We start from the raw sequence: 24,763 nt of genomic DNA, 5'->3' as shown, positions 1-24,763 counted from the left end.
AACAAAACACTTGTTTCAGGAAGGCAGTATGAAATACTATAGTGGTAAGAGCAAACACTGAGGTAGATGGATCTGGAATCGAATCCCGGCTCTGCCAGGCTCGAACAGCATGACCTTGGGCAAATTACTCCACCTTTGAACCGTGGTCCCCTTACACATGAAATGAGAATAATACCCCCCAGTGTTGTTCTATGGATTAAATGTGAAAGCTCCTGGCCTGGACCATCCTTAGAAAGTGCTTAACGAAGGTTGGCAGTGCTATTAATGATGATGATATTCATAACAATATAAAGATGCCCTCTCTGTTATATGAACCTCTCTGTACAAGTCCAGAGAATCAGGTAGGGGGACTCTTAGGACGTAGTTTGTATGATTTCATACGATTTTACTGATGGTCCAAGAAGACAAGCAGAGCCTCTCCCTGCCCCCCTGAGTCTCACACGTGAACGGTGAGCAGAGCCCAAAGTGTTCTCCTCAAACCCACCCTCTGTGCCCTGTTCTGTGTGGTGGCCACGTGCATGCCAGAACCATGGCAGTCATTTCCCTGCAGATGCTTCTTGGTTTTGGTTACAATCAGCCCCAGGGCAGAGGTCAGCTGTAGGAGGTGGGGCTGCCGGGATGGGGAGGCCGAGCCAATCTGTATGGACCCTGGTGAAGCTCAGGCCCGGTAGGGCGGGCAGGGGACAGACTGACAGTGGTAGCTCTGAACTTGCTTGCCTTTGTGGGTTTAAGCCAGTCTTAATGTTATTTGAAGACAGTTTTTTGTCTGTGAATATTTATAACAGTGTGAAAACTCCCGGACAGCTGGTAATGCATTTTGAAGTGTGCTAACAACACTGTATCAAACAGCCTCTATTGATCACATCGTACTTTTTTGTGGCCACGCATTTCATACATGGTGCTTATACATTTTGAATAAGAACTTCAAGTACCTTTTGCTTCAAGCGGTTTTTCACCTCTTTTATTCCCATTTTTGCATGATCTTTTGCCTGCATGAAAAATTAATTTAAGTTAAGATTCCCTCTCTGTTTCCAGCAGGGACTATGCTTGATTTCAGTCCATCGTGAATCACCTTCTCTGATTACTAGAAAAAGGAAGGAAAAATGGGATCATCAAGTTGAAAACATAATGGCTATGAAAACAAATACAATGTTGAAAGGTTAAAAAAAAAAAATCCCTTAAAGAGGCTACAGAGATTTTATTTTCTGCATTTTGATGGGACTGATTTTTTTTTCCCCTCCGAAGCCCTTCTTCTGCTCTCTGTAATTATTTATCTCCGCAGCCTGGTGACAGCTACGAGTAAGAGGAGAGCAGCAGCTTCTTCAGCGGCAAGATTCAGAATATCTATTACACTTCACCAGGGCAGGGCCTCAGGACCAATTTTCTGCCCAGGCTGAAGAGACACATCGCTGGGTTTCTCTGGGGCCATTTCTTAAATCTCATTTCGGCAGACACCCTGGCTTTTATTTTCTGTCATTCTAAGACCTGTGTGGTTCTCTTGGCAGCCACCCGCCCCATTAAAATAGCTACAATTTAAGCACAGAAAGGACGAACAAAATTAAAAATGGAAATAAAACGAAACCACCCCAGTTAAGTGGCTCCGAGTCAAATTAGCAAGCAAGAGAAATCATGAGAAAAAATACTTGAGGCCCGTCAAAGATGGAGCATCGGGAACTGGTGTGTTCTCTTATTTTCACTCTGCCGTGGGCACGAGTTTCACAAACAATGCATTTCCTATAGGGCAGCGATGAGAGAGATGACGAAGAATTTGGGACAAAAATTCGGGGGTGTGTCCCGCCACGAGCACTCTTCAGTAACCTGTACAGGAGCTGCTATATTCTGACATTATAACAAGGATACGCGTAGGAAAGGTCTGCCAGGACACCAGACAGACCACCACCTCTGGTTCTCAGGGATGCAGGCGTGGAGCAGCCTCAATTTTAGCCACCCTGTCTACATTTTAAAAGCGAAAACCAGTAGCCTCTCATTTCTCTATTGCAGCAACTGTGTACAGAAACATCTTAAATTAAAAATGTCACTGACCTGGTCATAAAACATCAACGCCAAATAATTCTAAGAGCATCGAGAGCTTTAGGAAATAACACAGCAGCCCCCGAATCATCTCTGCAACGTAGGATCAGGTCTATTTAAGTGTTTCGTCATGCTAAGGAACAGATGTGTTTGGATCCTGAGACCAAGACCAGTACTTACGAACTTATAGACAGTCTTCATGGCCGGGTTTGCTTTCGTTTTTACAGTATTCAGAATGGCTCCACTTCCTTTCTATAATAAAAACGCCAGTTAGCAATTTGGACTGAAGATATAGTAGGCCAACACCAACAAAGACCTCTTCTCTTTAATCAAGTTAAGCCACATTTCAAAAGTGTGTAACAATTAGAGAAACAGCCCTAGATGGTGACTGGTCCCAGGCAATTAAGTTACGGCCACGGCAGAATCCCTCTGCGGGGGTATGGGAGCGGGTGGGGAATGAGGATGGCGATAAACTAGCTGAGCGGGGGGACCCCAGGCTCAGTATTTTGCTTGGCACCTGTCTGCTGGCTGGGAGGAAAGCTCATCACAGGCTCTCTGAGGCAAGGGTTTCCTCAGAGTAATCTACAGCTTCTCAAGAAATTCCAGTTACCGTGGACAACATTCGGGTAAGTTTAATAACAAAGGACTCTAAATAACTAACAGCGAGCCAGGGCAGGAGACTGGGGGCCCATTTAGGCAAGATTATTGGGCTACTGTGGCTACCTAAGCCATGAACCCTTCTTTCCTCACCCTGGTTTTCTGTGTTGTTTTTAAAAAATCACTCTGGTAGGCTGCCTCCCTAACATGTACATCTTGACAAAGGGAAAGAATGAATAGCCATAGATGTTCATCGTTTATACTTTAGTATAAATCCAACATACCGATTCTTTGGCTCTGTTTTTTCAGGAGAGCAGGGGAGCAAAAGGAGGAGGAAAGGCTTTCCCAGTACATAGAGGAGGCAATGAATGTATATGAAGTGCACAGGCTCTAGACGTTTTGTGAGGGCTCACTGTGGGGACGTCCTGGCTTAGGCTCTGAGGGTACCGAGCCACCGGAGGACCAGTCTCTGCCTTCAAAGACCTCCAGTCTGGGGGGTAAACAAGTGCAACCCAAGATGGTGAGAGCCGCACTGGTCGCGTGCACAAGGAGGGTGGTGGCAGCTCACTGTGTGGAAGGGCGGAGAAGGCTTTAGAGGATGAAATATTTGGTCCATGAAGGATGAGCAGGAGCTCATGGTGGGGAGAGGAAGGATAAGAACATTCTAGGGACAGGAAACAGCACATAAATAAGTGCAGAAGCTGCAAAGCCGTGGTGTGTTTTGCGAGTAACAAGGGCCGTGCATCACGGGAGGACTGGCAAGTGGGGCTGAGAGCCAGACAGGGTCAGCCCACGGAGAGCCAGCACAAGGAGTCCACGCCCCAGAAGATTTTTAACCAAATGCATCACATAATCAGATCTGTGGTAATTCCAACTGATGTGAACAGAGAGAGAGAGACCTGATCCAGTGCGTACACAACAGAGTAAGATACGCTATGTAATTATTAGGATTAACTTTTAGCACAATTTTTGGTAACTGCCTGTATTAGAAAATTTGAGCTTTAATTAAAAACTTCAAAATTTGACCTAGAAAGCATTCTCTGTTGTAGGATAATAGGAAATTTTCACCCACTCATATATTCCACACTGCTTTCCAAAATTACTCAGTATCCTATTTCAATGGTCCTTTAGAGTATTAAAACTCCCTTTATCAATCAATCAACAAGTCCTCATTGCTTGTCTGTGATTTGCCAAGTGCCGTGTTTGGCCATACGAGAAGAACAAAAGAAGCTTTTCATTGAGGAATTGCTTACTCTCGGCCAACTGCAGCCACTTCCAAGGGACCCGCCTTGGCAGTAGCGCACTTGGCCCACAAGCAGGACAGAACACTTATCACACTCTGTTGGAGTTGCCCGTTTATGTGCCTGCCTCCCCAGTAAGACCGGAAGCTCCCCCAGGGCAGGGCCTGCGTCCTGCTCCCCACTGTCTCCCCAGTACCCAGAGTGGCACCCGGCACACAGAAGGCCTTTGGTACATACTCACTAATGAACCCACGTAAAGGAAAGGCAAGCATCTGAATTCTTTAGTGGCTTCTGAAGCCCTAAGCACCTGGCTTCCAACACAATAAAAAACTGTTCACAACAACAGCGAGGGGATGAAAACTCTCAGTGATGCATTTTCCATTCTCTCAGGAGCCTTTGCTGTGAAACATATTCAGAGCAGCAAGAGGGACGAATTTTTGGTTTTCCCATGAAGAGTTCCCAATTGGTCTGGCCCTAGAAGGAGACCCCCCGAAATGCTCTAAGATGGCCACATCCATTCAACACGCCTTGGCCTGCTTCCTGAGACAAGGAAGCTTCTCCGGGCTCTCACCATCCTGACTGAGGGATGGCCTTGGACAGTCTCATCCTGCGAGTCTCCACCTGGCACGAGAACGGCCTGGCTTTACAAACAGAAGCATCTTCAGCTGGGAGAACAGAGTGCCCTGGGCCGAATGACAGCCTTGTGGGTGGCAGGGGAAGAGGAGGGCTGCCAGGAGGCTAAGGAGGGGCCCAGGTGGCTCTGCGGGGGTGACACTTACCCGGACTGTGGAGAGCCACTGGTGGTACAGTTTATCGCTCCCTGGGGAAAGAGGAAGCAGAGAAGCTGGTATTTAAAGAAGTCACGTGTATGCCCTCAGGAGCTCCTCAAGTTGCTTTCAGCATGCAGGACGTGGAAAGTTCAAAATCTGGAGAATCACATGGAGGCTCCCATGCACCACTCCCTGAAGGAGTTGCTGCCACAGGTTTTCTTTCTCAAAGTGAGATCTGAGCCTATCAGTGCCCCAGTACAAACCCAAATCCTCCTCCTCGCCTACTGGATAGAGGTCGGGCCCCTTAGCAACCCTGCCTCTCTTCCCCTGTCCCGTCTTGGCACTGCCCACCCTCTGCCTCTCCAACCTGTGCTACCATCCTGCACAACCTCAGGCTCCCTGACCACACCTCCTCCAAGCCGTCCATGCCCTCGCAAATGCTGTTCCCCTTGCCTGGCCACCGTTCCCTGCTCTCTCTGCTGCGCACACTCAGGGACCAGCTCAGTCATTTCCTCTGTAAGTTTCTCTTACTCCTTCCTCTCAACAGCCCTCTAGAATAGGTAACACCCATTCAGAGGTCCACGTCCTCTAAAGTTCCGTGAGCCACGCCAGGGCAGGAACCACAGGGCCGTGTGTCCAGCGTAAGCACACTGCTGGACACACACTCGGCCCTTCTTACGCTTAAACAGTGACAGGGAAAGAAAAAGGAGGTGCTGTGGGCAACTGATTCATTTTATCTGGTGGGATAAGGAGGTCTTAGCAGCAGACAGCTTTTCTAGGAGTCCGAATGACTAGACTTAGTTTAGCAACACATAAAGCCTGTCTTCTCCCCAGAACCCATATTCAACTGTTAGAACGCTACTCAAACCCCGCCTCCTTTGTGAAGCTCTCATGTTACAGAGTGAGCATTAATAGAGCTCTATTCTACCTTCACAAAAACCTGTGTCTGCTCCTTTTCTTGCAGTGGCTTAGTCTGTATTTGTCTTTAGTTATGAGCTTTCTCCTATCAGTCTAAAAGTTCCCTGAGGGCAGAACTGGGCCCCCCATTCTTACTGTACAGGGCTGTGGACACAGCAAACGTCCAGCAAATGCTCATCAACGACTCACACACCGGTTTTATTGATTACTGTGCTCTCCATGCAGCACAGGCTGGTAGGGCCTGACAAAGGGGTCTGTAGGTGAGATCACACCTGGCTCTATGAGTTTATGGACTGCCAGTTGGATTATCAGCACAGTCGAGAACAGACACACGCCCAGCAATAAGAGGGGGCTAGTAGCGTGATTATTACTGTTTTGCATTTAGTTTTACTTTGCTGACAGAGACTGAGGCTTTGGGTCTTGGAAAGGCAGCCAGATTGGGATTCAGGAGGCAGGGTCAGCCACTAACATTTCTCTGGGCCTCAGATGCCTCCTTTGAAAAATGAGAGGATGATTCCTGTGGTTCTAAAGGCCTGCAGAGACAGGGCACCCGCGATGATCTTCACATTTTAAAGAAACATCTACTAAGCCGCGATCCTCTGCCAGGGTCTGTCCTGGGCGACTGCACAAACCTTTCCTTGGGGTCTCTGATTTAATCTCAACAGGACTCCTGTGAGGTAGGCACTGTTACACTCCGTGCACAGATAAGAACACTTCAGCTGAAAGAGGTGAAATGACTCGACCAAGTTCTCACTGCTGGGCAGTGAATCCAGGTCTCCTAATTCGATTCCTCAAGTGCTTTCCACTGCATCGTGCAGGCCACTACGTTACCTAGCCTTCGCCCACCCAGGAGAAGCAAGTGACCCCAGGACAGGGGACTTCAGATGTGCCAATGTGCATCTCATCAGAACGTGAAGAGGAATTCCAACACTTCAAGGCCAAGGTTGAAATCAGTCTCTCTAATCCCCAGTGAAGGAAAAAAGAAGTCATTGCCACTCCTAGCGAACACACCCCAATCCCACAGACAGCCCACAGCTCAGAAAGAAAAACGAAATGCCCTCACCAGCATCCTCGCCCATGTTGATCTCCTCTTCAAAAACGTCACTGAAGCCCTCACCGGAATTGAGAAGGTCTAATCTACCATCGATAAACTATACAAAGAAAGAACAAAAGCATAACAGCTAGTACAAAGGAACGGGGAAAGGCCATTCAGCTGGGCTCCTCAGTATATGACCAAAGAACCAAGACAGGAAAGGGTCTTTGGATTTGTGAGCTTAAAAAGGCAAGTTTCTGAAAAACTCGCTGCGTGTTTATAACTTAAAAAACTGCACGGCATATTTGCAAAGGCTCCGTCTGGTGGCTGAGCTCCCTTCTCACCCAATCTCCCTCCCCAGACTCTGGGCCTCTCTGGGCTGAGGCCTGAGTTCCACCCATGCCTGCAGCCTCAGTACTCAGAGTGGAGGCAGCTGCAGAAACCCCACCAGGGACCCAGGTGCAGAACAGGCGAGGGTGCTGGGCACCTGTTTGAAGAGTTGCAGCTGTGTGGCGTTCTGCAGGAACTGCCTCATGGCTCCGGAGCGATAGTGGGACACGAAGGCTTCCTCACAAAAGGTGATTGGCTCCTCCTGGGAGACAGAGATGAGACGGGGAGAGGAGGGTTAGAGGGATGGAGTGAGAGACATCAGTGCTTGAACTCTGCTAGGTGGCGCTTCTATATCTGCTGATTTATCTAGTCCTCACTTACCTGTGAAGTGGCTGTTATGCTTGATGGCATTCTACTCTATGGATGAGGAAGTTATTTCAGAGAGGAAAAGACATCTCCCAAGGTCGCAGGGTAAGAGGCAGGGTGGGAACCAAAGGCAGGATTCCAAACCCCGCCCCGGCCCCTTCCATATTAGCCACAGGCACACCCCAACCGCAAGTTAGTGGGATGTGCCCTTCGGGGGGGATGATTTCCAAAGTCTTCTTTTCACTTTTAGGAGAGGAACCCTTTCTTTGGACAGCACCTTAGGCAGAAGGAGCCCTGCCGCCTTCAACAGCCCAGCTGCTCTGGGAGGGCTGGGGGCAGGGATGGAGGCTGGGCTCTCCTTGCTGGGCGGTCCCCCCGCCCCCCCACTTGCACCTTTGCAGTCCCTAAGGCACCAGCCGTGGAACACAGCGTGGAAACCGTTTACAGAGTGAGCTTAACCAGTAGTGAGTTATCATTTTAAAATAATTAATTATATTAAAAACCAGGGATGATCAAAAATAAGATTTATAATCCAGTCAGCTTTATGCTTATGCTGCTTGATGAGGACTACATCTTATGAGTCGAGAAAAGACACCCTAAGCTTAAAAACCACCCATCTTTGTAGTGAGCTCCTCACTCCTCCTTTGAAGGTATTTGGAGTACTCATCTACACAGACGAGTCTTTAATTTCAACCGTGTATTCTCAGTTCTGAAAGATCAGACTTTTACATGTTGAACTAAATTAAAGGTACCTCTCCCTTCACAGACTTGGTGGCAAACACAGATGTTTGAAGCTCTACTTTTATCCTGCTTTAATGAGTTAGGTGAGTGTTAAAGTTCCTGTGTAGCGGCTGTAAATTCCAAGAGTCCCTCCTGCTTAAATCCAGCCGATATTAGCTCAGCAACTGGGCAGACCTACTGCTCCAGGGTGATAAGGATGACCCTAAAATACTAGGGTGAGGGGAATATTTATTTTTATACAGTCACACCACACCTAATTTTACAACGGATCTGAGGCAGCTTACATGAGCACCTAAAACAAAGAAAAAAATCAGCGCTGGAGAATACATAAATATGTAAAATGTATTTATTTGGGAAAATAGTATCTGGATATGCAGGTCCTATGTGGCTTCTAAAATTCAGTTACAAAATTAGCTCTGAGCTTCCTGGCTGCCACCGAAGCAAGCAGGGAACAATGCAAATGTTATACTGTCTATGAGGAAAAAACACGCACCAGTTCCTCAGGAAAAAGAGTTTTCATGACATTTATTACTTTGGCATGGATTTATACCTTCCTTGCTGAACACTGGAAAGATCAGCTGTTGGTGAGAACCAACAGAACCAACAGAAGCCCACCGGGAACTGCATTCCTGTGGCCTGGAGGTTTTGCTCCTCACCCTCGGAACCACAGCAGGGCAATTAATTCTCTCTCCAGGAGGTCTCATCCACCAGCACAGTGTCACCCATACACTGCTCACTCCTAATAAACACTGTCAGCTCAGACGTCTCTTGTTCCAAACCCATCTGTCTCAATCCCCACCTGGATGGCCCACTAGAACCTCAAACTCAGAATGGCCAAAACTCCCAATTACTCTCCCATCTGGAATGCACTCTAAATCTTTTTTTCTTTCTGAAGTTGTCATTATCCATAGCCACTCACAGCAGACCTATCAATTCCCTAGTCTTTCCCATTTTCCCACTGCAACGTCTCATCTGCCTGTCCCCTGCTCTCTATCCCTTGGCACGGGCCTGACTGCCATGGTGGACGTTCAACTTTACGTCCCTCTCTTGTTTCGTTCCTCCCCGTCCACTTCAATCCTTCTGGCCAGAGTGATTTCTAAAATGCAAATTGGATCATGGCCCTATACTACTCAAGAACTTTGTTTGTGGAGATGTTACGTTTGTGTGATTATTTAATTCTTGCACTAGACTATAAGCTTCATGGGGGCAGGAACAGTCCCCGTTTGTCTAACAGCATGTGTCACACACGTGAGCTCCTGTGTGGGGGAGGAAAGAACAAGTCCTTACTCCTTAGTCAGGCAAACAAACCTTTCCTAAGCTGAGAGAGTCCTTGCTTTTCCAGAGTCCTTTTGTGTCACTTTCCTATGCTCCACCATACACCTTATGCTTCAGAGGTATCTCCTAATCACAGGCCATGTCCTTTCCCACTTTCTTCCGTGCTTTTGCCAGTTCTACTCCTTCCACCTGGACTATCATCCTTTAAACACAGGCCTGTGTGCGGCAGTCACTTACCCCTGCTCAGTGCTCCCACAGTGCCTTGGGCACCCTGGGTGTTGGGTAATCTTCACTGGTGTCCCTGTGACCAGAAGCTCGAGAGGGCAGAGGCCCCGCTGGATGCATCACTATACTCCCTGGGGACAGTGCAGCGCCCAGCCCCCAGGTAGAAGCTCGAGGACGTTGGTTAAGGAACCGCAGAATGTGCTTGGCCTGGTTCCTGTCACAGGAGCCCTGCGATCTCCGTGTGGCTGAGACACCGCTTAGTCTGATGGTGGAGAGGTCTCAGAGTACGAGGCCAGGCTGAGTGACGCTTATGTCCAGGGAGCTTAGAGCTGCTCAGAGGAAATGCTCACTGGAGCTGTTAGCATTCACTCCTGGAGCTTTGGTCCAGTGTTGCCAGGAAGGAGAAATCTGCCGAGGGACCAACACATTCAAGAGAGTTTGCAACCAAATTTGCATGGAAGAGTAGCCTGAGGCAGGCTTTAGCTGTAGGAGAGCAGAAAGAATCTCATCTTTGGGGAGACAAGAACATTTTGGGGCCTGTTGTCTACTTATTGGAGATGACATACCCTGGTCAGATGTCTGTGCCATAAAAACGAACAGAAGGACATGGGCACGGATGGGAAAGACTCAGGGGAAATGTTGACAACGGGGGCTTTTTCCGCAGACAGCTTAAAGAACAACATCAGCAGTGTCAGCTGGACGTGGAAACAAGTACTGCCTACAGTGTCGTGCTGCTGGGGTGGGTGGCAAAACATGCACTGGAGTCAGAGAGGAAAAGGCTGGTCCTTGCAGGGCAGCAGGTGCGAACATATGAGGAGAAGTCGGTACGTTCAGTGGAGTCTGGAAGGGTGAATAAGTTAGGTGAGCCGTTCCCACCCATTCAGGGCAACTGTTCTACCCTAACCCTGCACTGTCACTCAGAGTCATGTACAAAGGTCTGACCGGCAGCAGGCACAGAGGGCGCATTCCCCTGCACTACTCATCTTCTAAGGAAATGACCATAATCGCGGTTCACCTGATCCTTACAGAACAGCAGGTAGGGTACCTTGCCTGAGGTCACATGACCCGCACATGGCAGAGTCGGGGTTTAATACAAGGTGGCCTCCAAAGCTCAGCCATCTCATGCATGGTCTGCTATAGACCTGGGTTTTCTCTGAGGCCTCAGTTTTGCTTGCTCTTGGACACCTGCTGGGGAGCACAAGCATTCTCTTTAAAGTGGGAGCCCCTCATGTTCTCCTAGTGGACACTCAGAGCACCAGCCCCTCAGAGACAAACAACTCCTGGGAGGGAGGAGGCGAGCCGCTGTGAAGGCTCCTTCTGCCATGGAGCCAACTCGGCACCTAACCATTTGCACCCACTTGTCCAGCTCCTCCTGCGGTTGAAACGGTTGCCCCCACTCTGCTCTCTGCAGCGGAGGGGAGAAGGCAAGGTGTCTCGTTAACTCCCTCCTTTACAAGAAGTGCCGATTTAGTCCTCCTGTTAGGCTGATTAAACCTTTTGTCTTCTTGGGCGACACTCTAGGCGCTGGGGTTACTGACTTGATAGCGACGTTAATTCAGGCAAGTCAGGCCGTGAGCGTTCAAGCTCAGATCGCATTAGTAGAGTTTTCCATCTATGACCCGAAGGACAGTTAAACACAGCTGCTTAACCCTATCAAGGACTTTGTTATGGAAAGACAAGTTTTACTCTTGGATTGTCTTCTTGACACATGGAATCAATTGGAAATTCCATTATTAATGAGTCCATCTATGTTAACAGGTGAAGCTGGTGATTCCAAAGGTTTCTGATACTTCCAGAAATAAATGGCTTTTATCCACAGCATTGCGGGTCGTGGCATAAAAATAAAATCTCCCATCAGATTCTTTAGCTTCTTTCCTTGTTCTGCTGATCCATACTCAAAGTATCAAATTCTTATTTCCCTTCACAAATTCAATTTTTATCAAAATTTTATGCACGCATTTACCCAGAAATTCTAAGGAAAAAAGGAGGTGTCCACTCTTTATGGACCTTGCTTAAATTTAAAAAAAATGATAATTTTGGAAGATTCATCCATCCAAACATTTTTAACACACCTACTGTGTGCCAGGCTCTGAGTTAGGGGAATACAAAGATGAATAAAACACAGTTCCTACAAGTGATACCAATAATCAAACGAGGGGTGGGGAGTAGATGAAGGTATGCATAGATGATACAAGAATGGCAGAATGTTATGTTTATAGCAGCATTATTCACAAAAGCCAAATGATGGATGTAATCCAAATGTCTACAGATGAATGGATAAACAAAATATACATACAATGAAATATTATTCAGCCTTCAAAAGGAAGGAATTTATGGCACATGCTACAATACGAATGAAACTTGAAGGCATTACACTAAGTGAAACAAGCCAGTAACAAAAGGGCAAATACTGTCTGATTCCACTTATCTCTACACTTGTCAACTTCATAGGGACCGAAAGTAGAATGGTGGTCGCCAGGGGCTGGCGGGAGAGACGGGGAGCTGTTGCTTAAAGGGTATAGACTTTCAGTTTTGCAAGATGAAAAAAGTTCTAGAGATGGATGGTGGTGATGGTTGCACAACAGTGCGAATGTACTTCATGTCACTGAGCTGTCCGCCTAAAAATGGTTAAAGTGGTAAAACTTATGTTATGTGTATTTTACCATAATTCAAAATTTTTTAAATGATAGAATGTTTATAGTTGTAGAAGCTGGGCAGTGGATACATAGGAGTTTATTTATTTTGTATATATTTGAATTTTCCGTAACAAAAATAAAAAAGAAAAGCTCCTGTTACCAAGGAATCTTGCCTACTTCAGGGAACAAATAAGTACAGTACAGCGTGACAACTGGCACACCAGAGGGCTGGTTTGGGTTTTTTTGGGTAAAGCCATCTTTAAAAAAACTTAAAAAAATTAAAAAAGAAACTCTGATCCATTTGAGGTAACACAACATGGTGGGGAGAGAACATGTCTTGGGGTCAGAAAGACCTGGACTTGAACCTGGACTCTGATGATACTGGCCACGTGGTCTCAAGTGACTTGTCTTCCCTCATCTGCAACAATTACTCAAGGCTGGCCCATCTCTTAGGGCTGCTTAGAAGATTAAGACAGATGACAGCAAATAAATTTTGCACAAATAACAATTTCTTGAGGGCAGAGATTGAGTTTTACTGGGGCTGGTAACATAATTTAGGGGACCCAGTGCAAAACGAATATGCAGGAAAAAAGCACTGTTGAGTACTAAAATATGAAGCTTTTTTCTTTTTTTATGGTCTCTTTCTAGACCCTTTATGGTGTTTTTTAAGTTTGCTATTTAATGTCATTCCATGTAAAGAAAAAATAAGAATTTAAATTATTAGCATAGTTTTTATTGTTCAGCTTTGTATCGTGCAATGCCAGTTCTGAATGCTAACATATGTGGAATCGTATTTTGTAAATCATATATGCATTTGTATTTTGTTCTTACCAGACAGTGGAAATGCTGTGCAAAACTAACTCAACTGTTTTTATTTCAGTTCTTGATATACGCACATTTTATTAACATTCTCTGTCTTCGGCTTACTGATGAGAAAGGAAAAGGGACCATGGTTGCCCCACCTTTTCCTCTCCTTCCATGTCATCATTTTCGCAAGAAGCGGTTGGCTAACACAAGGATGAGTAAGGAATGTGATAGGTTTCCGTGGTCATTGGTGCTTCCTAGAACACCACTGCCTTCTCTCAGTGTGAAGAAGTTCTAGTTCTGACGCAGAGTGCGGCCTCTGGGGGCTGTCAGTGCCCCGAGCCTCGGCCGCAGACACTGATGCGCTTACCCTGCAAGTGAGCTCCACTCACGCTGGGTGGGCTGGAGCAGCTCTGCGAGAGTAGGAAGGCAAGGCTCCTAGGGGGGGTGTCTGTGCAGATCTCCTCTGCTCCTGCACATGCTCCACTGTCCCATCGGACTCCATTCACAGAGCACAAGTTTGAAGGTAAAATTACTAAGAATTTCGAGACGGTGACAGCAGAGCACAAACCAGGCACGGGCCTTTCTGAGCGCGGGGCCCCGGTCCCACACCATACACCAGTGAGGCCCCCCTGGTCTCACATTTCTCTTCTCCCCTCTCCCTTCAGAGGCTAATACCCCGTAGGGACTCTGGTTACTGACTCTGTTTGCCATCTGACTGGGCAGCATAGAACAGCTTCAGGCAAGTTTGTGGGTTGATGGAGGTGGGGTTTCTAAACTCCTGAGCATGACACTCAAGGCTCTTTGTGACCTTCCCCAGCTGATGCTTTTTTGCTTACGACGCTGTCCACCTTTCTCCACATAACTCATTCCCTTCCAGAAATTCTGGACTGTCGACCACCCCCCAACCACTTTACACACTCTCACTCCTCTGGCTTCCTTCTTCACGTTACTTTCTGTGAGAACCCTTCAGGTGAAGAGGGCCCCCCGTTCCTCCTCCAAGCCTCCACACCAACACCACCTGTGCCTGCCGGCCACTCCCAGCCCACTGCAGACTCCTGGAGGCTCTGATCTACTCCCCGTGGCTGGCATGCAACGGACAACAGCTGAGTCACTCCAGGAAGAGGCAGATGGGGGAGTGGGACACAGAGCTGGGCTCTAGTCCCAGCTCTGCCCCTGTGTGCAAACGGCTGCACCTCTCAGATCCCCATCCTCACCACCTGTCACATGGGGATAGCTGGGGGGTTAAACAGGGATGAATGTGATAGTGTATTTAGCAATGCTCAACCTTGGCCATACATTAGAATCACCCGGGGCACTTCTTCAGTAGTTTCTAAAACTCCCCAGGTGACTCTAATGTAGCCAAGGTTGAGAACCACGGGTGTAGGTGAGTGACCAGCACAGCACCCAGACCAATCAACACTCATTTTTAAAAATTTAAGAATAAAGAAATATTATAAAGAAAGCCAGAGAATCTGGCTCCATTTATCACCAGCAGTCCCAACCCAACTGCATTTTGTTTATTTTATTTTTTTATCCAGCAGGTTATTAGTTATCCATTTTATACACATCAGTGTACACATGTCAATCCCAATCTCCCAATTCATCCCACCACCACCACCGGCAACCCCCAGCCACTCTCCCGCCTTGGTGTCCATACGTTTGTTCTCTACATCTGTGTCTCTATTTCTGCCCTGCAAACTGGTTCATCTGTACCATTTTTCTAGGTTCCACATACATGCGTTAATATACGATATTTGTTTTTCTGACTTACTTCACTCTGTATGATAGTCTCTAGATCCACCCACGTCTCTACAAATGACCCAACTTCGTTCTTTTTTATGGCTGAGTAATATTCCATTGTAGATATGTACCACATCTTCTTTATCCATTTGTCTGTCGAGGGGCATTTAGGTTGCTTCCATGACCTGGCTATTGTAAATAGTGCTGCAATGAACACTGGGGTGCATGGGTCTTTTTGAATTACGGTTTTCTCTGGTATATGCCCAGTAGTGGGATTGCTGGGTCATATGGCAATTCTATTTTTAGTTTTTTAAGGAACCTCCATACTGTTCTCCATAGTGGCTGTATCAATTTACAGTCCCACCAACAGTGCAAGAGGGTTCCCTTTTCTCCACACCCTCTCCAGTATTTGTTGTTTGTAGATTTTCTGATGATGCCCATTCTGACTGGTGTGAGGTGATACCTCACTGTAGTTTTGATTTGCATTTCTCTAATAATTAGTGCTGTTGAGCAGCTTTTCATGTGCTTCTTGGCCATCTGTATGTCTTCTTTGGAGAAATGTCTATTTAGGTCTTCTGCCCATTTTTTCACTGGGTTGTTTGTTTATTTAGTATTGAGCTGCATGAGCTATTTATATATTTTGGAGATTAATCCTTTGTCCATTGATTCATTTGCCAATATTTTCTCGCATTCTGAGGGTTGTCTTTTCGTCTTGTTTGTAGTTTCCTTTGCTTTGCAAAAGCTTTTAAGTTTCATTAGGTCCCATTTGTTTATTTTTGTTCTTATTTCCATTACTCTAGGAGGTGGGTCAAAAAAGATCTTGCTGTGATTTATGTCAAAGAGTGTTCTTCCTATGTTTTCCTCTAAGAGTTTTATAGTGTCCTGTCTTACATTTAGGTCCTTAATCCATTTTGAGTTTATTTTTATGTATGGTATTAGGGAGTGTTCTAATTTCATCCTTTTACATGTAGCTGTCCAGTTTTCCCAGCACCACTTATTGAAGAGACTATCTTTTCTCTATTGCATATGCTTGCCTCCTTTGTCATAGATTAGTTGACCATAGGTGCGTGGGTTTATCTCTGGGCTTTCTATCCTGTTCCATTGATCTATATTTCTCTTTTTGTGCCAGTACCATATTGTCTTGATTACTGTAGCTTTGTAGTATAGTCTGAAGTCAGGGAGTCTGATTCCTCCAGCTCCATTTTTTTCCCGCAAGACTGCTTTGGCTATTCAGGGTCCTTTGTGTCTCCATACAAATTTTAAGATTTTGTTTTTGTAGGTCCTTTTCTTCTCTTGTGTTTTGCACTTAGAGAACTTCCTTTAGCATTTGTTGTAGAGCTGGTTTGGTGGTGCTGAATTCTCTTAGCTTTTGCTCGTCTGTAAAGCTTTTGATTTCTCCGTCGAATCTGAATGAGATCCTTGCCAGGTAGAGTAATCTTGGTTGTGGGTTCTTCCCTTTCATCACTTTAAATATATCATGCCACTCCCTTCTGGCTTGTAGAGTTTCTGCTGAGAAATCAGCTGTTAACCTTAAGGGAGTTCCCTTGTATATTATTTGTCATTTTTCCCTTGTTGCTTTCAATAATTTTTCTTTGCCTTTATTTTTTGTCAATTTGATTACTATGTGTCTCGGCATGTTTCTCCTTGGGTTTATCCTGTATGGGACTCTGCGCTTCCTGGACTTGGGTGGCTATTTCCTTTCCCATGTTAGGGAAGTTTTCGACTATAATCTCTTCAAATATTTTCTCGGGTCCTTCCTCTCTCTCTTCTTCTGGAACCCCTATAATGCGAATGTTGTTGCATTTAATGTTGTCCCAGAGGTCTCTTAGGCTGTCTTCATTTCTTTTCATTCTTTTTTCTTTATTCTGTTCTGCCCCAGTGAATTCCACCATTCTGTCTTCCAGGTCACTTATCCGTTCTTCTGCCTCAGTTATTCTGCTATTGATTCCTTCTAGTGTATTTTTCATTTCAGTTATTGTATTGTTCATTTCCATTTGTTTGTTCTTTAATTCTTCTAGGTGTTTGTTCTTTAATTCTTCTAGGTCTTTGTTAAACATTTCTTGCATCTTCTCGATCTTTGCCTCCATTCTTTTTCCGAGGTCCTGGATCATCTTCAGTATCATTATTCTGAATTCTTTTTCTGGAAGGTTGCCTATCTCCACTTCATTTAGTTGTTTTTCTGGGGTTTTATCTTGTTCCTTCATCTGGTACATAGTCCTCTGTCTTTTCATCTTGTCTATATTTCTGCGAATGTGGTTTTTGTTCCACAGGCTGCAGGACTGTAGTTCTTCTTGCTTCTGCTGTCTGCCCTCTCTGCATTTTGTTTAAATACCTCAAAATTCCTAATAAAATACCCAAGTTATTGGCCAAAGTGCAGCATAGGCAAAACCTTGCTCTGAAGTCTGAAGGGTGCTTCTGTAGCCTCCCCTGGGCAGCCAGTACTTCCCTACTGGCCCCTGCTCTGGGCCTCAGCACCACTGCCAGAGCTGGGTCCGAAAGGCTGCTCCTCATGGGGTCAGCTGTGGTGGGGGCCAAGGAACCTGAGTGAGCTCCCAGGCAACACGGAAAAGGCTTAGCGCGATATCCAGCCTAGAGAATGCCAAATTCTTACTTACTGGAAGGCAGGGAAGGAGGGTGGGAGAGCTGGGACAGCAGGATTAGCAGGATCCAATCACTTCGTGTTAGCCAGGAGCAGGCACGAGTTTAGGGAGAGGGAGCCGATGTCAGCTGAGCACTTGCTCTGGACCAGTGTGTACCTTCCCCTCCCTGAACCCTCACCAGAGCTGGGGGCGTCCATAAATGACTCCCATTTTATAGATGAGGAAAGGACGCCCATGCAAGTGAAATGTTTTGCCCACGGTTCCAGAGCTGGTGGGTCCGAATGACTCCCAAGTGCAAGAGTGCTCTCCCCCAGCTTCAGAGGCACGCTGTGGTACGTGCTCGAGGGCCACCAGGGGTACTGGAAGGTGGTCCCTGCACAGCCACGGTCATGGCTCTGGCTGGGTTGCGCTGAGCCACTTTTGGGGATGACAGGGCCAAGATGGCCTCCTGAACCACGGGTGTGGTAGTCCAGGTACACCGGGGACAGCCTCTCAGCCTGGGCCCCTGTGACTATAATAAGCCCTAAACAAAGAATCAATGTGTCACTGTGAAGGCGGCTCACTGTTGGGATGATTTAAGTCGGGGGAAATGTGGGTGCCCGACGAGAGCTGCTCGGATGATTTGCAGGGGCAGGGACAGCCGCGCTGACAGTACTCGCCCATTCAGGCGGGCCAGCCGCTCGGTATTGACAGAAGCCCCCCCACACACTCGCTAGATTACAGTAAAGACATTCAAATCACAGGCGCGGCGGCCCACGCCTGGCTCCTCTGTGCCAGCAGCCCCTTCCTTCTGCATTAACCGAGACAAACGGGGGGAAGTCAGGAAATCCTGATTAGCGCGGGATGGCAGACGAGCGGGGAGGCCCGCGGAAGCCAGCCGACGAGACACAATGAAGCAGGTTCTCGTGCATACCCGTTGAAGATTTCCTTCCCATAAGAATGCAGAAGGGGGCAGCTCGACGGGGAAAGCAGGTGCGGCGATTAAAACAGAGGCCGCTCACTGAGCGCCACCTGCCCTGGGTGCTGTCGTGTGCATTATCGCGCTGACTCAAGGCAACCTGTGAGGTAGGTGTCGTCACGACCTCCATTTTACAGATATGCTACTGAGGCTCAGAAAGGGGAAGTCACCAGCCTTAGGCTGCAGAGCCGGTCACTGACAGAGCCAGACTTTGAAGCCAAGTCTGACTGGCCCCTGGGGCTCATGCGACACAATGTTATTTAAAAGAAATAACCACGAGATAGTATTTGACCTATCAGCCGCCCCTGGGGCCGCCCTAGCAATTCGGAGATGGAGTAGAAGGTGGCGATGAAGAGAGCGGGCTCTGGAGAGATGAGTGAGTCGGGGCTCCACTCCCTGCTTGCAGGGGCCATCCACCCTGGACCCTCCGTTTTCTTACCAATATGCCAGAAATAATCCCTATCGTCATCCTCTGAGCATTCACATCATGATGCTGGCAGGTCCAAGGAGCAGCGGCTGGGTCAGTGAGAGCTGGTGACCACCCCTCACTGCAGCGGAGTGCTGTGCTCTCCCCAGCAGGACACCGAACAGGGACAGGCCGGGATCTCTGTGTCAAACCACCTTCTGCTTGGCCACCAGAGCGTGCCTTGCTGTCACTGAGAGCCAGATTCTGGGTTTTAACACAATGACCCGTGCATTCCAAATCCCAGGAAAGGATGTGCCAAACTGACTAGAGAAGAGGATTTCGTTTCCTGAGAGTGAGGAGAAGACAGTTCGAGAGCGCGTACTGGAGAGCGGGTGGGTTTGGAGGGCCTGGTGGGCCCCTTTGAGAAACATAAATCAATCTGAAGAGTGACCAGCAGGAGAACCAACGTTAGCTGTGGCAATGGGAACATGGGACTCACGGATTGAAAGGTTTTTAAAGGACATGGAGATAAACCTGGGGGAACACAAATTAGTGTGTAGAGAGGAAAAATCCCAACCCCCTAGCTGAGTTAAGTGAGGGGAAAACAGACGGACCTCACGTAAGATGCGCAGTCTGCCAGGGCTTGGCGACACGGCTCCGAGGAGCTCGTCACAGCACTGTCCACACGCTGGGTTATCGGGCTCACTTACTGGGTCCCTGATTTATGACCAGCCCTCTCCCGAACGTCACTTATTCAGGGCCAACCTCCGGTGTCTGCATGGGGTGTGCTGCCCAGGAGGCTTTGGCAGCAAGTTTTCAGTCATGAATAAATGGCAGCATTGTGAAGGGGAAAGGGCACAAGGAGAAGAGTTGAAACACTCGACTTGGCCTTGATTCCTTTTCCTTGTCTGGGCCTCAATTTCTTCATCTGTAAGATGGGAAGGTGCTGAGCTAACACGTGCTGTTTCTAGACACCCAACTAGGCCTTTCTAAAAAGGGCCTTTCTCTATGAGGTCACCGACAGCCCCTCACAGAGAATGTGTGCACAGCCCTCGGTGCAGAGTTGGGAACAGGGAATGAACTCGAGTGGGAATGACCGCTCTGCCACTTACTACATGGAGAGCATGGTGGAAGGCCCTGAGCCCTCTGAGACAGTTTTCTTATTCCCAAAATGTAAGACATACCTCTTACCTCCCGGGGCTATGTGGGGATCAATAGGTGATTTGCGTACAACAGTTAGCTCAGGGCTTGACTCCTAGAGGGGCAAAACAAACCTGGTTTTCTACCCCAAATAATGGTAGTTCTCTGCCCAGAGCATGCTTTCCGTGATTCACTTCAAGGCACGTGACGTGCACTACCTGCCCAGGACATGTGTTGGGTCAGTGGAGTCAGGACCACAACGTGGAGCAGCGAGGAGAAAAGGGATCACCCCCCCACCCCAGCTGCCTCTGCGGATGGCGCCCCTGCCTGGCTGAAGGCTGGATCTGCATAACAACCCTATTAAGAGAAGCTCTTTGTCCTCATCTCACAGAGGGACATGACTTGCCCAAGGCCACAGTGCTGCAAAGTGCCAGAGCTGTACTTGAAGCCCCTTCTGCCTGTCCCCAAAGCCCGGGCAGGCTCTTCCTACAACACCCCAGGGCACTCTGAGCATGCTCAGTTGCCTGAACTTTTTTTTCTCCCTCTGGGTTTCTGGGGGAATTTGAGATACAGAAGATGATTTCTCACACAACAAAAATCCTTTCCCACGTACTGCAGCCCCAGCCCAAGGAGTCTGGAGTCTCTAGATGGGGGTTATGTACTGCCCGGGGATTCAAAAGAGGCTCAGTGCAGCCCAGAGCTCCATGAACGGGGAAGCAGGTGAGCCTCTTTGAGCCCCGTTTCCTCATCTGTGAATTGGAGATATACCCTACTCTGTATCAAGAGGTTTGAAATGGTACAATATTTGTCCAGGTGCCAATTCTGAGGGGCACACAGCAGGTGCACAATGGCAGTTCAGGTCCCAACAGCACTTTTCAGATGCCCTTTGAGAGCTGGGTGTTTTGTCTTGTGCGGGACCTTCTACATCTTTCCCTCAACAAATACCTTTGACGGGGTGCTGGGAGAGCACAGACAGGGTGCCTATGCTGGGGCTGGGCGGGCTCCAAGAAAAGCTACACGGGGTGTGGAGTGGGGCGCGGCGCTGATATAAAAACCAGGCTCCAAGGAGGAGCAGGCACTAGCTAGACGGAAACGCGGAGGCGGCCATGAGCAGAGGAGCGGGGCGCGACGAGGCGGTGCCCAGTGAGGAGGTGATGCCCCTGGGGTTCAAGGGGCACGTCACAGATGGTGTGAGTGAGAGGGATGCTGACTCTCTCCTTCCTCATTTGGGGGCAACTTCCCTGAGAGCCAGAGATCTGAGGAGTGGTGAATGCTGGACCCCTAGAATACACAACTGCCAAGAAAGGTGCAAAAAATAATTACTCAGCACACGCTGGTGGCTCGCCCCTGAGCCACCCACCTGGCCCTGAGCTGAGCTTCCCATGTCCGAGGAGCAGACTTCATTCACAGGGACAAAGGCCTTCATTTTCTCAGAGCCTCACCTTCGAATCCACCCCCTACACGCCAGGCTGCGGAAGTTCCCCCCTCGCCCTTCAAGGATTAACTGGGGGACAGCTGTCCTGGGACACTCCCCCTCACCTTCCTTCTTCCTGCCTTGGTTGGGTTGGGTGCCCCTGCTCGGGGTTCCGCAGCTCCTGTGCTCACCTCTACTATAGCCCTTCCTGCCCGTTTTGCACTCCCGGCTGCCCGGGCGTTCCCTCGCTAGATGTGGACTCCGCGTGGGTACAGGCAGAGTCTTACCTGGCTCTGTATCTCCAGTTCCTAGCACAGTGCCTGGGTCAGCTCAGGCACTGTGATGCTTGTTGAATGAATTATTCATTGCAGATAAGGCAACAGGAACATTTCTGAGAAAGACGCCAACGGGGTGGAGAGCAAGACAGACTGAGGATGTGAGGATGAGGGTTAGCAGGAGGAAGGGAAGAGGGAACGTGGTGTGTATGTTGGGAGGGGTAGGGGAGGGAGGTGGGAGGCCGGGAACACCATCTAATTAGACCACATGTGCAGAGCAGCATCTGGCTCAAAGCGCAGCAGTTTACACCGCTCCTGGAGTTGTCGTGGAGACAACCACATGACCAGCCTGGAGCTGAGACTCAGGGGCAGCAATCCAGATGCACTCCTAACATATTCTGACAGAGAGCAGATGGGCAGCTATTTGCAGGGCCAAAAAATGCCAACTCCGCTCCCCTCCAGACCTGTGTGCCCTCACTGAGCATTTTCATCTTGTAAAGTCATTCTTATCTGCCCTGGAACCACCAGTTCCTCCCGTGTAGGAATCAGTGTGAAAGCTGCTATTTCTGTAGTTCTCCGACCATCACAACTTCCAGCCTGCTCCTGTGGGTGAGGAAATGTCACCACCTTTAATGAAGGGGTCCTCTACGTTGGGCTCCACTGCCACAAGCCTCCTCCCCCTTCCAATCTCTTTCTTAATGACAAGTGTCTAAATTCCTCACTCTTTAGGCCCCACTAAACAGATCCTGGCTTGGGAGCAATGCTGAGCAAGTGTGGGGATAACAGGGGCTTTGTGGCTGAGCTCCTGCTGGGCCGGTACTCACCTGGGGGAAGCACTGGGCCTCTCCAAGCTCGGTTTACTTCTCTTTAAAGTGGGCTTTGTAACACCTACTTTCACAGAGTTATTTCAAGGATTAAATTATTATGGAAGATACCTGAAGATAATAGAATCTTATATAAAATTTTTACCAGGATAAAAGTTCTTTATAAACTTCAAACATTTTAGGCAGAAAGCTCATTATCATCTGAGGAGTAGAAAAGTGACAAAATCTTAGGTTCTATATGACGCTTCATTACCCATGTATATGGCAAATTTCTCATTTATGTCTTTGGCGAGGTGGGAAAGCATCTAGTGTTGGAGAATCAGGTTGGGTTTGAATTCTGGCTCTGATGCTTACTAGCAGTGTGATCTTTAGGAAGCAACTGAGAATTCTCTAGAGGCTCGGTTTCTTTATCCATTAAATGGGAATAATCATTTTTACCGCCTATGAGCTAATTCCAGTTGGGACAATATATGTAGGCACATAGTAGGCACTCAATAAATGTTTCCCTTCTTCCTGATCATTTAGCAGAATCAAGTAAGACTGAGGGTGAGAAAGAGTGTAGTGAAAAGCGTGGGTTCAGTTAGAGCAGGCTGGAGTCCCACCCCCTGGCTGTGTGGCCTTGGGGAAGCAGTCATCTTTTCTGAGCCTCAGTTTCCTCTTCCGGAAAAGGAGGAGAACAGGACATACCTGTCACGCTGTTGTGTGGTTTAAAGGGAACAATGAACATAAAGCAGTTAGTATCCAATAAAGGTCGTCATGATCCTCCTCACTCTTACTGGAGAAATTCTCAACCCTTTTGGGAAAAATTACACCTTTCATGTGGGTCTGGCCTGGGGCCCATATTGCCATGCTATCTCAAGAGAAATGAGTTTCCTTTTTGGTGGACGGAGCATAAAGTGAAGTGAGGGCCCAGACTGGAGGTGTGGGCTGCTTCGGGCTCCCATCAGGATGGCGTCCCGGCCCAGCCTGCTGCCTGAGTGGCGTGTGGGGCGGGCTTGTCCAGGTGCGTGGAGGCTTATTTATAAAGCACCGCAGGGCTTCCCGCTGCCACACTTGCCTGCCATCGCAGGTGTGGGGAAGGCCCGGCTAAAAATATTGCTAACGTGGGTTTAATGTCGCCCAGCAGAGACTAATGATTGTTTTAAGTAAATATTAATTATAAGAGTCACCCAGATAGAGTGCTGGAGTGGCATGAATATTTCTGCATCTACATATGCAGGTGAAGAGCCCATGTGGGGAGATAACTTCTTACACACCTCCTCCAAGGAGTTATTTAATGATGGGAGGACTCTAAATATTTGGGCGATTCCTGGTTAAAAGATTTGGGAAATGTCTTAATATGTGAGATATAGGGATTTTCCTATTTGAGAGATGATCTTCTCCAGACCAAATAGCTGATTCAGTTCTACCGGACCCTTTACCATGAAAAATTGTCACAGTGGTGTGGAGAACCCACATTTGGTTCAAGGCCCAGCACACTGGCCAGCCGATCTGGGGCAAGTATCTGCCCAAGAGCCTGGAGGTGGGGTCACCAGTCTGAGATGGTGTTCTGGTTCTAGTGCTTTACTACCTGTGTCCCCTTGGGCATGCTCCTTCCCTCTCTGAGTCTCAGTTTCATCACCTGTATGGGAAGCTAACATTTGGTGATCACTTTGATCAATGGTTCCTACATCTGGTATTGCAAGGAGAGTCACCTAGGGAGGGTCTTTTTAATGCACATTCCTGGGCTGTGGCTCGGACCTTTACAAAGCTGCTCAGATGATTCTAACGCATTTGGGAACCTGGGTGGGGGGAGTAGCAGTAACAAGAGTAGTAGACACTTACACTTGCTTACCAGGTGCCAGGTACCTTTGTAAGCGTTTTACATGTATGCACTCATTTAATCCTCATAACAACCCCATGAGGTAGATATTGCTGCTGTCCCTGTTTTACAGTTGGGAAATGGAGGCACAGAAATGTGAGTTAACTCTTCTAGGTTCGCACAGGCAGGATCTGACCCAGGTGGTCTGGCTCGGGTCTGTGCTTGACCTAAACCGTAAGTGCTAAGGGAACAGTAGCTCTGCTTCTCTTCATCACCACTCTGTCCTCAGTGCCCAGTCTCAACCTCCATTGTCACAGTTGGGTTATTAAGTCTTCCAAAGGCTTTTGGAGGTTGTCAAGGGGATGAGCATCCAGGGGATGGGCTGAAGTCTGTGCCAGGGGCACCACGGTGGCTGTGACTTTCAGCCATTTCCCTGCCTGAGACCAGTCCACAAAATAAGGACAGTCTGGTTCCCAGGAAATGGCAGGCCCTTCCCAACATGTGGCTAGCAGGTGCCTTATCTTCGGGAATATCAAATCACCATGACTGTCTTTCTTTCCTGAAGAATAATAATAATAATAATAATAATAATAATAATAATAATAATAATAATAATAATAATAATAATAGTAGTA

At 47.9% G+C, this 24,763-nt stretch overlaps 1 protein-coding gene across 6 annotated transcripts in view; it reads right to left on the bottom strand.

Moving 5' to 3' along the window:
• DENND1A (DENN domain containing 1A) overlaps window positions 1-24,763 on the bottom strand; it is a 535,812-nt gene that overhangs the window by 61,545 nt on the left and 449,504 nt on the right. For all 6 annotated transcript variants that reach the window (XM_068552005.1, XM_068552010.1, XM_068552006.1 and 3 more), the window contains 5 exons: window positions 7,078-7,182; window positions 6,621-6,708; window positions 4,649-4,689; window positions 2,212-2,283; window positions 933-989 (listed from right to left, as the gene is read on the bottom strand). In XM_068552005.1, the coding sequence (XP_068408106.1) occupies window positions 933-989; window positions 2,212-2,283; window positions 4,649-4,689; window positions 6,621-6,708; window positions 7,078-7,182 (363 nt within the window). The remainder of the gene's footprint in view (window positions 1-932; window positions 990-2,211; window positions 2,284-4,648; window positions 4,690-6,620; window positions 6,709-7,077; window positions 7,183-24,763) is intronic.

The sequence above is a fragment of the Eschrichtius robustus genome, chromosome 10 (assembly GCF_028021215.1).
Source record: "Eschrichtius robustus isolate mEscRob2 chromosome 10, mEscRob2.pri, whole genome shotgun sequence".
Classification (NCBI taxonomy): Eukaryota; Metazoa; Chordata; class Mammalia; order Artiodactyla; family Eschrichtiidae; genus Eschrichtius; species Eschrichtius robustus.
Note: the sequence above shows the minus strand (reverse complement) of the source record. Positions and strands in the feature narration are given on the sequence as shown.